The sequence below is a fragment of the Cicer arietinum genome, chromosome 3 (assembly GCF_000331145.2).
Source record: "Cicer arietinum cultivar CDC Frontier isolate Library 1 chromosome 3, Cicar.CDCFrontier_v2.0, whole genome shotgun sequence".
Lineage (NCBI taxonomy): Eukaryota > Viridiplantae > Streptophyta > Magnoliopsida > Fabales > Fabaceae > Cicer > Cicer arietinum.
The window spans coordinates 7,011,064-7,024,656 of record NC_021162.2 but is presented as its reverse complement, the minus strand read 5'-3'; the positions used below and the strand labels follow the sequence as shown (position 1 = coordinate 7,024,656).

The 13,593-nt window shown below is 34.0% G+C and overlaps 2 protein-coding genes across 5 annotated transcripts; one reads left to right on the top strand and one right to left on the bottom strand.

Moving 5' to 3' along the window:
- The first annotated feature begins 2,859 nt into the window (after window positions 1–2,859).
- Window positions 2,860–7,900, top strand: LOC101509151 (WPP domain-interacting tail-anchored protein 1). 4 transcript variants are annotated; one of them, XM_004491911.4, is made up of 5 exons: window positions 2,860–3,020; window positions 3,410–3,866; window positions 4,670–5,796; window positions 6,103–6,204; window positions 7,509–7,900. In XM_004491911.4, the coding sequence occupies exons 2-5, from the start codon at window positions 3,419–3,421 to the stop codon at window positions 7,704–7,706; spliced, it is 1,875 nt and encodes a 624-aa protein (XP_004491968.1). In that variant the 5' UTR covers window positions 2,860–3,020; window positions 3,410–3,418; the 3' UTR covers window positions 7,707–7,900. The 4 variants fall into 4 exon arrangements, 3 of the variants coding, with proteins under 3 accessions (XP_004491968.1, XP_004491969.1, XP_004491967.1); XR_003471967.2 differs by lacking the exon at window positions 7,509–7,900 and adding an exon at window positions 5,937–6,001 and having other exon boundaries at window positions 2,861–3,020; window positions 3,377–3,866; XM_004491912.4 differs by having other exon boundaries at window positions 2,863–3,020; window positions 3,396–3,866.
- A 1,062-nt stretch (window positions 7,901–8,962) lies between these two features.
- Window positions 8,963–12,421, bottom strand: LOC101489160 (pentatricopeptide repeat-containing protein At3g02330, mitochondrial). The gene has a single exon (XM_004491921.4). It carries the CDS (start codon window positions 12,328–12,330, stop codon window positions 9,688–9,690), a length of 2,643 nt encoding a protein of 880 aa, XP_004491978.1. The 5' UTR covers window positions 12,331–12,421; the 3' UTR covers window positions 8,963–9,687.
- Window positions 12,422–13,593: the final 1,172 nt, after the last annotated feature.

The following is a 13,593-nucleotide window of genomic DNA, read 5'->3' as shown; positions in this document are numbered from 1 at the left end:
TATGTTTTAACTATTGATGTAGGGTGTCACTACATGTGTCCTATACTTGTCCTCGCCTACTCAACGGAAGGTGGGAAAAGGAATATTGTACAATACTTCGGGAGAAGTATTGCACAATATTCCGATCCCCGCAGGCCATGTCAAAGTATCGCCTACTGTTGCTTTCGAACCAACTGCACTGTTGCTCATACCGGACAACGATGGAGATATGCAGTTCTTAAGCAACACTATTGGTAGTTACGTGGCATGGCCCACAAACCTTGTTGCCCTCCAAAAAAAGATTTCCAAAGACAAATCAGTTACATCTCCCGAAAAGGTTTGTCACATTTATTGCCTAAGGTTTGTCATTTTTTCAGATTCAATAAACTAACATTTTACCTCATTTTTGTGGGTCCAAATAAATAAACCACCCCTACAGCCAAAAAAAGGCAGCAAACCTCAAAAATTGGAGGTTAATAGAGCTGCCAAATCACAAAGGCCCGAGGGTAATAAAGCTGCCAAACTTGCAGCAACAAAAAATCTGGATCGGGGAAAATCGGTCGCTGCTGCTGCTGCTCCTAATAAAAGTCAGCCACGCCTTGGTAAATACGGGGCGTGTCTTGACATCCAAATAAAAAGGAACATGGGCAGCAGCAACGATTCGCCCATCGTACACATGAATAAAGACATATTTGGAGATGAGTATGTTGAATACCTCGAAAAGGAGCACATGTACGAACTTCTTGAACATAAGGAGCTGAGTGCTACTGTAATCAGCTTGTACATAAGGTAAAAAAAACTTTTAATTGCATTTATTTGTAATTAATTAAATGTATTGGTAATTAATCTAGTTTAAAATTTTCATTGAAGGTTTTTGTACGAGAAGGTCGTGTGCACGAGGAAACTGTCAAATAAATACTCATTCTTGTCTCCACATAAGATGTCGATGTGGAAACTCGATCCAGAGAATGTAAAAAACTACATTGTAGATATGTTTTTAGGAAATAAAGAAAGTGATAAATTGTTCTTGGCACCATATAATTCAGGGTACGTAATTTTATCTTTTTTAATTGATGAGAATTTAATTTATTAGTTGTCTATAAACAAAATTGCTTAACCAATTTTTTGTTGTTGTAGGGCACATTGGGTGCTATTTGCAATCAATGCGGTCTCTGAAGTTATATACTATTTGGATCCCGTGCACGGCGATTACACCAATCACCCCAGAATAAAGAATATGCTCGACACGTAAGTAATATTCATTTATTTCTTACATATATATATATAAATAATGTGTTTGTTCATGCTATAATAATCACATTTATTCATTCGATAGTGCCTTAAAAGTTTATCGAGCTCAAAGAGGTGCTAAAGTGTCGAAGCAGAAGTCTAATAACATTACATGGATCTCAATAAAGTGCCCTCGTCAAACAAATAACATCGACTGTGGGTACTACATATTGAGATTCATGAAGGAGATTGTTGAGAAGAATAAAACTATTATCCCAGAAACGGTACGGTATTTGCATTATATGATTTTCATATATAAATTATCTATATATTTGATACTAACTTAATATAATATGTTCAATTTGTATATTGCAGTACTTTGACAATTCCAGTCCATCATATTCTGAGGAAGATCTGATGGAATTAAAGGAAGACTGGTGGTGTCAGTATGTGCACATGAAAATTATTTGATTTTCTGGGAAATAGCTTGCTGCTGGGCAAGGGATCTGAATATTATATGGTAGCTAGTGCATATTATGTATATTCTGTTAGTTATTATATGTAAATGATCATAGGACACAATATATGAACATGCATATGGATCTGAATATAGTTTAGGTTGTAAATTAGGTTATATATATATGTATCTGAATGTAGTTAATTAGGTTGTATATATCTATCTGAATGTAGTTAATTAGGTTGTAAATTACAGAGTTACAGAGTTACATATATGTTAATTAAGTTACAGAGTTCTGATTTCTGTTCTACTGATTGTGTGAACTACTTATGGTATTTGAATATGTTTTGTTGTTGTGTGCACTGATTATGAAGTGATTTTGGATCAAAATAATTTTGGATACAAAGATAAAAGACAGCGCTTTCTAAAAAAAATGCCATAAAAAGCTAAAAAGCGCTTTTCATTTCAAATAATTAATTTACAGCGTTTAAAAAAAAAAACACATTTTACAGCGCTTGTTTTAAAAAGCGCTGTAAAATATTGTTGTAAAGCGCTTTAATGGTGTACATTTTACAGCGCTTTCGTGAGAAAGCGCTGTAAAATGTACAACAAAAACGCTCTAAAAGGAGACCCATAACTCATATAATGGGGTGCATGTTACAGCGCTTTTTTGAAAAAGCGCTGTAAAATGTGCATAACAAGTGCGCGTTATATTTACATGTTTTATAGCGCTTTTTTAAAAGCGCTGTTGTATCATTTACAGCGCTCGAGTCCACAGCGCTTGTTTTTTTTTGAAAAAGCGCTGTAAATGGATTAAAAAAAACGCTGTAAAATGCAGTTTTTCGCGTAGTGAATCTATGTTTAATAAATTGTGATACATTATTGTATGATTTTCATATCTCTATCCTTATTTATTTTTCACGAAATAATCATATATCTTTGTCCTTTTTTAGATATATGTAAAAGCGGGTATTATGTACATAAATTAACTTCAGAAATCTAGACACTTGTATGCAAAAGAAAATTAATCACTTCTTTTCCGATAGAAAAAAAAAATAAAAATCGTTTGTGAGAATACCCTTGCCTAAGTTGCCTAAACAGAATGAAAAAGAGCCGTGCCACTTTTGTTTATCCCACGTGTAATAATTATAATTAATAATAATAATAATAATAATAAACACCGCTTTGAACCGCTTTGAAGGCAAAACGCTGCGTTTCATAGTGAGTTCCCAGTGTTGTGTGAATCTGAATTTTCAGTTAGGTCGCAACCGTTTCCGTTGTCGGAAAAAATCTTCAATCTAACGATTCCAAAATCAACTCAATTTCCATCTTCAAATTCTCCATTTTTCAATTGGTATGATTCCATTCTCTTCAACTTTTATACAATTTATACTGTTCCTTCAAACTTTGCAATCTCAATTCATTTCTAATTCTTCTTTAATTTTTCAATTAATCTTTTTTTGGTTGATTCCATTACATTAATTGTAGCACTGACACTTCTAACCGATAGTGTTCCGACTCATGTCGTCGGTGACATGTTGATTACATTCAATTAATTCTTATTCTCAAATTATTACTTGTGTCAACATGTCAGTGTCATCTGAAGTGTCTATGTTGGTATATGTGCTTGTTAGTTTATTATATTCACTTTATGGCTTAAATATTGAAATCATTATTGTTGCATTTTGATGTTTGAATTCTTTTTCTCAGGTTCTTGAACAAACAATAGTTGTGTTTTTGTAGATTAGAACGATGGAAACTCAAAGTGCTGAAGATAATACTGGTGATGTTGGAGGGGTTGATGTAATTGTGGATCTAGAATTGAGTGTAGCTCGTTTCTCTGAGAAAGTTTCAAACTTGAATATTTTCATGATGCATTTGGAATCTTTGGAAGCTGAACTAGAGGGTTTGGTTTTAGAAGAAGAAAACATGGAAATTGATTGTGTTATAAAGAGTTTTGAATTTGATTTTTTATGTGGGGTGTTGGGTTCTGAGGTTAGAGAATTGGGTTTGTTTTTGGACACATTACATGATGAGATTTCTGATGCTAGAGAGAGAGTTTCTTCTTTCATCACTTGGCAAGATAGGTTGGTTGAATGTGAACAAAGTTTGAAGTTGTCAGAGGAGCAGTTTTATGAGGTTAAGAAACAATCTGTTAGTTTTCAACGGACTTTGTCTTCTTATAAGAAGGAAGATATTGGTATGTAGTGGATCTTAATGATTGATATTTATTTATGTAGTTTTTGTTTGCACATTAATTGCTTCTTTTATGAGAATAAGGGATATGCACCTTAGGTGCAAAGTTACTTGTAGTACTCACTTCTGATTGAAAGGTGTCCCTGTGTCTGACACGTGTCATCGACACAACACGTGACACTTTGATTATATTCAATTAATTCGTTTTCTCAAATTATTACCGGTGTCGATGTGTCTGTGTCCTATCGTTTTTGAAGTTCGCATTACTATTCGTGCTTCACACACTGACATGACATCCAATCACAACTCAATTTGCCATATCATATGTTATAGTTTTTAAATAAAAGCAGTTATGCAATTGTTTGTTATCTTGGCGAGTTGGGATTGGTTGTCAGTGTAAAAGAATTTGACATTGATGGTGCATGTCCTTTATTCCCTTGTTTTTATATTTATTTCATGACTTTGTCTTTTTCATTCAGTTGTTAGAAAAGGGTATATTCTTTTTTGTTTGTTCCATTATCTGGGGTCCACTTCAATTATCATCTAATATCGTGTGTGTAAATGCTCATGCAAAGGGAAATTGGAAACGGCTATTGTGCATTATGGAATTCTTCTATTATTTATTAACAAAAGAAAGAATAAAGTAAAGGAAGAAAGAGCTGTGAAGAAGAACATTGAACTGACTTGCTCAAAATGGCTGCTTCTTTATTAATGTTTGACCAATAAATTATTTTTATTTGAATAATTTTCCATTTCTAATATATATTTGTTGTCCTTCTTTTATATGTGGGATTTCAATGATGACAGGTAATGTTGAAGAAGATGAAAATGTCCAAGAGGATGATCAAACGTTGAATGTTGACACCATGATAAACATGCAGACAGTTGAGGAACAGAGAAACATTCTGAGGATGCTAGAGAAATCTCTAGCAAGTGAAATGGATCTCGAGAAGAACTTTAACGATTCGAGGAAAGTTGAAGAGCAGCTAAAACAAAGGATCGTTTCTTTAGAAGATGAGCTAATTCAAACTGAGGAAGAAGCAACTGAAGTGTGGGAAAGATGGTTTGAAGCAGACAATGCACATGAGATCCTGATGGGAATTTCGAATGAATTGTTGGCTAAACTCAAGCTTTCTCAGTTCAATTTGAATGGTTTAAGACAATGTGAATCTGATCTTAGAGCTAAGCTGGAAACTTCTACGGAGCTCGAAAGCAGCACAGCCAAAGATAGACTAAACCTTGCCAATTCCGAGGTTGTCAATTTAAGTGACAAGGTGATTTCACTTGAGAAACAGATACAAGAATATGAAGGCCAGTTAGTGAAGGTGAAGGTCTCTGCTAATGAATATCAGCAACAGTACAACGCTGTGTGTTCTCAAATTAGAGCCACGAATAAAGTTATCGCTGAACTGAAAGAAAATGTATTGAATGCAGAAAATCGGGCTAATGCTGCAGAATCTCAGTGTAAAACGTTGACAGAAACTAACGATGAACTCAAAAAGGAGCTGGCTCTTTTAAAAGATGGTGGTAGCACATCCAAGAGTGTAGAGTTACTTGAGAGGCAGCTAAAGGAGTCCGATTTACGGCTGCAGCATGCAGTAGCATCTGCTGAAGCTAGTCAGGAGAAGCAAAAGATGCTGTATTACACAATTGAAGATATGGAGCATGTGATAAAGAATGTTAAGTCAAAGGTTTCTAAAGCCGAGAGTCGAGCCGACAGTGCAGAGGAGAAATGTATCTTAGTATCTGAATATAATGCTGATTTGAATGAGGAAGTTAGTTTCTTGAGGAGTAGATTGGAATGCTTGGAGGGATCGCTGCACAAAGTGGAGGAAGAAAAAATGGCAACTGCAAAGGATATTGGGAAGCTAACCGAAGTTTTCAAAAATTTGGTGACACAGGTCGCTTTTGAAAGAGAGCATCTTAAAAAGCAGGTAAAGGTTGTAATGCTTTGAAATCTTGACATTATACCGCCATCCATTGATGTGCATAGTATGATAATTGAATATTATATTAATCACTACCATGATTTTAAATCGCGGTTGTGGTTACGCTGCAAACTTGTATATTGCAGGGAAATGCGGCCTAAATTGCGGTTGTAATGCTGTTGCGAAGACATCAAAATCCACAATTATTGCAGTATAGACTAACTTGATTGAAAATTCAGAGGATGAAAATTTAGCAGTAATTTTTTTTAAACAGTGCATGGTTATTTGAAATTGTTGTACTTTATTTTGCAGCTATCTTCCTTAGCAAGTGAGAACGAAATTTTGGTACTAAAGCTGAAGCAGACATATAAGGATTCTTCTCAGGAAAGTGCAGCTTGGTCCTCTAACCAAGAGGTTAGTACTTCAGACTTTGTCAACCTGTTTTTATTTGTGTATGTAACTGACAGGCAAGAATCTCCTGAGTAGTTAACATAAAAGATTAGTTTGCTTAAAGATGTATGCTCTTTTAATCCAATTCTCTTAAAACTTATACATGTTCTAAAAAGATCATCTCCATAATTGTTGGCTACTTATAATATATAAAAAGGGATAAACTTATTTGCTTCAACTCAGGGTAACAATGTCAAATATCACAATTTCTCGGATTGATGATGCTGTAATAATGCCTTGTCTTGTATTAGGTTTAAAATAGATTTACCTTTAAATCCTCTTAATTGTTTGGCCTATAGTATTTATTTCGTTCTCTCTAACTATTGGATTGTCCTCCTTCTTATAATCCTCTTTACCGGTGTTTCTACATATCTTCTGCACACGTGTCCAAACCTCCTTAGTCCTTACCTCTAACTATTGGCAGTATTTTGTTTGAGTGTACTAACATGCATGGCATACTTCTAGGGTCCTAACTTAGTTACACATTATTCTTTTCATAGTAGTCTTGCTGGTGGATAATGTTAAATTGTTTTATTATCATTACAAGGGCCTTATATGAGATAACAACTTTTTCTTTGCAGGTAAAATCTGTTACCTCTTGTTAGTTTAATGTACTTTTTTAGCAAATTAAAAACAGTACTTGGCATAAAATCCATGGTTTCTTGGTTAACATTATGAGCATAAAGCATGCTATGTGGTTTGTATAAATGACTAATTTTGTTAAAATTGTTGGCTCAGATTTTGGGCTACATAGATTTCCTACTCCTCACTGTACAATATTTACTTCCTTTAGTCTTGAATATAAACAAAAATTATCAATGGTTTTTGGTCTCAAATATGAGCAATTTATAACTACCTTCATTAATGCTAGCAAACAATTAAAAAGAGACGAGTCAGCAATAAATCTCATAAAAGGGTATTTTTGTGAACGGAGCTTATGTTTTTTTGAGATCAAGTACATTAATTACTTTCAACTGAATTTCTTATCAAGTGTGAAGCTTGTTAATTTTGCTTATAATGGAGACTGGATCGGACGGAATAAGTTTATAGTATTATCTTTTGTTGGCACCTGAATCATAGAAGAATTCTGATCGATAAATAAATACTTGACAGAGAAATGTTATTTAAATGTTGTTGTTAGTTTCCTTCCAAATTGTCCATTTTATCCTATACCGTTCTTTATTTATTTTGAAAGAAATATTATTGTATTATAAGTTAAATATGGACAGAGCAAAGTTCTAATTGTTGCTCCTATTTTTCTTTTCCAGGTGACCAAGACATGGAAAAACTTATCTGCAAATGATGATGAAGTAAAAACAGATTCTATGCCAGATGTTGGGAGTGTGAGGAGAATAGATGCAGGAGTTTTTACTTTTAAGCACTTACTAATATCAGTGTTTGTCTTACTGCTTTCGGCTGTGACCTTTCTGTATTTAAAAGACTTGAATTTTAATGTCAGTCTATGATTGGATTGTCATCAGAAATTTATGATTTCTTTTTTGGATAAGGCAGGAATGAGGAGTGACATCATGTGGAAAGATAGAATCCCTTATTCTGGGTGAGTTGGGGAGATGGTACGAGGTTACAAGGCTATATACATTGTAGATTTTAATGCTGTGTAGTAATCAAATTTTGTTCCAATATATTATCTTTTGTGGTAGTTATTACTTTTTCTTTCTAATAATGTGTTTGGTTCTGCGGTGACAAAAATTGATTTTGAATGAACTGATATTGGAAAATTGATTTTAGTTAAAAGTGAGTAGAGTGTAAAGTAGTTTACGTTTGGATACATTCACCTAAAAGTGAGTTGAACAATAAATTTGAGTGTGTAAATATTACTTGAGTAAAAAATTACACATCTTAGTTTTAGAATCATTTGTGGAAACGTCAATTCTACTCAATAACATTTTAAAATATCAAAGTTAATTTAACATTTCTAGAATTAATTTTAGCTTATTTAAAAGTGGAACCAAAACATACACTGACATGTTTTTTTCATATTATATAGCTCTTTTTAATAACAATAATATAGCCCTCACCCTTTTTGAAATGAAGAATTTATTTTAAAAGATAAAGGAAGTAAGTTATCTCAACTAAATTTGTCTTATTTCTGTTCATGAGGTCTCCGCAGCCACATTACAATTGTAATTGGGGCTGCATTTGCCTGCAGTATAAAATTTCTTATTATAATCGCAGATAAAATTTAAACCCATGCTTAGGCTACCTGTCAAACTAAATTGAGTCCACAATCTTACTCAAAACTAATTCATCATCCAAAGAGTTTTTTTTGTTAAGAACAGTTTGATAACATTCCTTGCTTAACCATTTAGCTTTGGATGGTATGCAGATGCAAACACAGTATTTGAACCGCTTAAATAAATCAACTTCAACCATATCAGAGATGCTGTTGATATACAGGAACATGGCTGTTAGTCTTAGGATGATAATAAGAGCAAAATCAGAAAGAGTTGTACATTCTTCACCAATATATAATAAAAAAACTGTGAACATTCTGGGTGAAAGGAAGATCAAGATGTGAGTATATGCATAACAGTTTCACAGGCCTTGAAAAGCTATAAAGCACAAACACAGACACAAACACTGCTATATTTTGAAAATATGTAAACAATTGTATCACAAGTGTTAATGTCGCGTCAATGTCGGACATGCTTTCAATTTAAAATGTTAGTACTACAACAAACAACTTCTAAATACATGTATATAAACAAGAAAAAACACTGACGATAAAATCATCCCTTTTATTCCATTTGCAATTATTGAATATCTGTTCTAGAGAACATGGTTTGTCAACTACAAGTTTAGTCAGAAAATCACTGCTAAAAGTTCCCTCCACGTCAAAAGAGTGTGGCTTGGATACCCATCAGTTCCATTTGATGGCTGCATAAATCTGTTTGTATCAATCCTATGGTATGAAAATGAGTATCTGGCTTATGAATAAAAAGAAGAGCCTCTTTAGAATCTAGTTCAAAAATCACATGTTTTTCCTTTCGAGATATACATTATCCCCATCTCCATGATGTGTTAGCTCAATGGTAAGTTTGATTAGATAACCTCAAGAAACAAAGTTCAGATTCCTTCGGAGACATTGTAAAATGGCCATTAGGCAACCAGACTGTTGGAAAAACCATCCAAACCCATTGGTACACTCTAAAACGCCACCATATCCAGCCGACTCAGATTGCTTTGTCGAGACTCGAGAGTCTGCTTAATCAAGCCACCATTCGATGTGCGGGAATCTAGACCTCATTTCCAGCATGTGAAACATCACAACTCAAGCAACTATTCAGTACAGGGCAATCTGAAATTCAATTTGGCTCCCACTTTCTTTTCAAGTTGCTCAGTTCCTTTAGCCTGTTGCTTTATTGTCAGCAAAATGTAGAAATCTCCATTAAGCCATTATAAGTAGTGTCTGAATTATTTTCTACATTATCTCACACTACACATTGCAGTTTCGTGCCCCTCATACGGAGGAACTTGTTCATCCACTTCTTCATCAAGAAGGAAATCGATATCGGGAACATATCCGTCCCACTTCATCTCATCCACAAGCAAATGAGTTAGCTGATATATCTCCTCAGATCTGGGATGTGCCTTGTCTCCAACAAGAAACGCGTGTACCTCGTCTCTTACCTCAATCCAGCTACATCCAGGCTCTTTCTTTAACTTATAGTTCTTCATGAAACTTCTTATTTTCGCAACCTCGCTCCAAATACCTGCTATAGCATATACATTCGACAAAAGAACATACGCAGAAGAATCTTGAGGGTCCAACTGCAATAATGAATTGGCTGCTTTTTCTGCAACTTCTACATTCCCTTGCAACTTACAAATACCGAGTAAAGTTCTCCATATTACATCATCAGCTTCAAAAGGCATGCTTTCGATAAGCTTCAAAGCTTCGTCTACTTGGCCTGACCTCCCTAGTAGATCTACCATACATGAATAGTGCTCCATTTGAGGATCTAAACCATAGTGACTTCGCATTTTACGGAAGTAATGTAGCCCTCTGTCTACAAAACCCATATGTGCACAAGCTCTGAGGACTGAAATGAAAATCGTATGATTTGGTTTCACATTCAGAAGCTGCATCTCCTCAAATAATTTAATGGCATCTTCTCCTAGTCCATGGTATGCGTATGCGCAAATCATCGCGCTCCAAGTCACGTAATCGCGCTTAGGTGCCTTCTCGAACATTACTCGGGAATCTTGCATATTTCCACATTTCGAATACATATCTACAATAGTGCTGGCTATATACACATCCGAATGAAGCTGAAGCTTTAAAATTTGTCCATGAATCTGCTTTCCAAGTTCGACAGTAGCCAAATTAGCGCAGATATCAAGAACTGTAGCATATGTGAAGTTGTCAGGTATTACACCTACTTGTAGCATCTGAGAAAAATACCTCAGAGCATTTTCGCCTTGCTTATGCGACGAGAATCCTGAAATGATTGAATTCCAAGAAACAGTTGTTTGCTCTTCCAATCTCTCATGGATCTTTTCTGCCTCCTCTAGCATTCCGCATTTGCAATACATATCAATAATGGCGCTTCCAACAAACCAGTCTAACCCCATACCAGACTTAATTATTCTTCCATGGATCTCCGTACCATAGTTCAAAGCTTGCTGACCAGCACACGCCTTTACAACACTGCCAAAAGTAAAATCATCGGGTTCCATGGTTGACCGCAGCATGGACACAAAAAGCGAAAGTGTTTCTTCAACTTCTTCGTTTTGCTCGTGAGCAGCAATAATTGCATTCCAAGACACAGCATCCTTTCTTTCCATCTCATCAAATATGAAACAAGCTTCTATCAATGCTCCACATTTTGCATACATGTCTAAAATGGTATTTGCAACACATATATTAAAATCCAAACCACATTTGACTGCTAATCCATGTAGTTGAATCCCCTCCAAATAGCCTTTGATTGCCGAACATGCAGTCAAAGCACCGGACAAACTAATTTCGTCGAAGCCAAGATACGACTTCTGTAAAGATTTAAATATCTTTAAAGCTTCAAGACCTTGATTTTGTCGTGCATATCCAACAATAATGGCATTATGAGATTGCGGAGTAGGGTTCGGGAATATGTTAAATACCTTTCGAGCATCAGACATTCTGTCACATTTAGCATACATGTCTAATGTCGCAGTTCCTACTATACTATCATATCCAAAATTTGTCTTTAGAGCATAAGCATGCAACTGCGTACCTAATTCAAATGCAGATAATCCGGCACAAGACCTAAATGCACTAGCAAACGTTGATTGACTCACCTTCAAACCTTCTTGCAGCATATCCTTATACAAATTTAATCCTTCAATAAACCTATCATTCCTAACATACCCTGCAATTAAAGCACTCCAACACACCGAATTTCTTTCCGGCATTTCATTGAAAACCTTTAAAGCATAATCTAGTTTCTTACACGTCGAATACATATCTACTAAAGCAGTACCTGTTACAACATCACTCTCAAAACCCATCTGAATCGCAAGACAATGCACCTGAAGTCCTAAACCATAGTCTTCAATACCAGTACCCGCTTTCAAAACAACTGCAAAAGTAGCATAGTCATGTAAAATCTTCAACGATCTCATCTTAATGAAAACCTCAATCGACTTCCGATGAATCCCGTTTTGTAAATAACACGAGAGCAAAGAGTTCCATGAAACAACATCTCTCTCAGGCATTGAATCAAACAAAAACTGTGCAAAGCCCATGTTTCCAATTCCAGCAAAACCAAATATCATAGTGTTCCAAGAGATTACATCTCTGTGATGCATTTTATCGAACACGTTAAATGCATAATTCATATTGGAACATTTACAATAAAATTGAAGTAAACAGTTGGAAACATAAATGGTGGGAACAAAACCGGTTACTATCATTTGGGCATGAGCTTGTTTGCCAGGATTGAGAGATTTAAGATTTGAACATTTTTGGAAAATATGGGAAAATGTTAGTTTCTTTGTGGAATTCATTTGGATTGTGGAAATGGAAGAAGTTGTATAAAGGCGGCGAGACACAGTACGATGTAATATATATAAGTAGTATGTATGCATTGGTTTGGCGGGATTTTGGCACACTTCAAAACAAAACAACGGTTCTTCTCATAGTTTTTTGTTTCTGAAAAAAATAAAAGTCACCCTAAGAATAACTTCTTAAGAAAACAAAATAAAGATATAGTTGGAGTTTATTAAATATAATTAAATCGTATTAATTACAAATTATATTAAAATTTATTACTTTAGTTAGAATAACCGTGTAAAGTGGATCATACACCATTTGTAATAAATTTTTCTATGTTTGAATATTCACTTAACATGATATAACATAATCTCTAACATTTTTTTACTCAAACATAATTTTTAATGATAAAAATTGAAATATAAACTATTTTGAATAAAAATAAACAAATATATTTAAGAAACATTCCAAATACAAAAGGTGTGAGAACAGAAAAAAAAATACAATTTTTTACTAAAACAAATTAAAAATATAAAAACTAAACAGTTCAAACAAGTAACAAAACAATTAATCACAAGTTATGTCAACGCACACCAAGAGTTGAGAGCACAATTGACTATACCCATAACAAAATCGTTTTACATGCAATTTGATTTACATCCATGCTAAAAATTTAATTTGCTCATTAATAAGATTTGCATTCAAAATATGTGAACAAAAAATCATCTCATTTCTTGATTTTCAAATCGGCAACATCACCGCAAACCAAACTAAATTAATTCTTTGAAGCATTACACGACAACATGAAGAAAAAAATCATCAAATTAGTTAGCGTGATTGATTGTGTCTATAGGACTAGATAGTTCAAGCCAATTCAAAACACTATACCACACGAATCTAAAAAGAGGATAAGTAAAAAACAAATGACGAACTGTTTCAACTTCTCTGCAATTTGTTACACATTATTAATCTTCAAAAGAAATCATTCACGTAAATAATAATACTATTTTGATTACTATTTTACAATTTCAATAATGTATTTGTTTAATTATAAAATTCAGATATTAATACTTACGATTTGAAGCACTAATTTGCATGTTTATTTATATAATAACTTTTGATCGTGGTTCTCATAAATTTTAAATCATCTTCCCTAAAAATAAACATTTCAATAATTGTTTTACCTTTAAAAAAAATCAACTATTTTTACTAATGATGGTTGAGTTTTTTTAGAACACCTTTAATGATGCAATCTATCCTGAGTGATTTAAGTGGGCTTCACTGTGCCAAAACACTTTTAAGCAACCTATGCATTTTTTTTCTAATATAACTCTTAAAAGTCTATGATATTTCTTGTA

Coding starts and splice junctions, on each gene's coding strand:
- LOC101489160 (XM_004491921.4), bottom strand. CDS start 12,330: ATGCATACATACTACTTATATATATTACATCGTACTGTGTCTCGCCGC.
- LOC101509151 (XM_004491911.4), top strand. CDS start 3,419: ATGGAAACTCAAAGTGCTGAAGATAATACTGGTGATGTTGGAGGGGTT. Junction 5,797..6,102: donor GAGAGCATCTTAAAAAGCAG/GTAAAGGTTGTA, acceptor TTTATTTTGCAG/CTATCTTCCTTAGCAAGTGA. Junction 6,205..7,508: donor CTTGGTCCTCTAACCAAGAG/GTTAGTACTTCA, acceptor TTTCTTTTCCAG/GTGACCAAGACATGGAAAAA.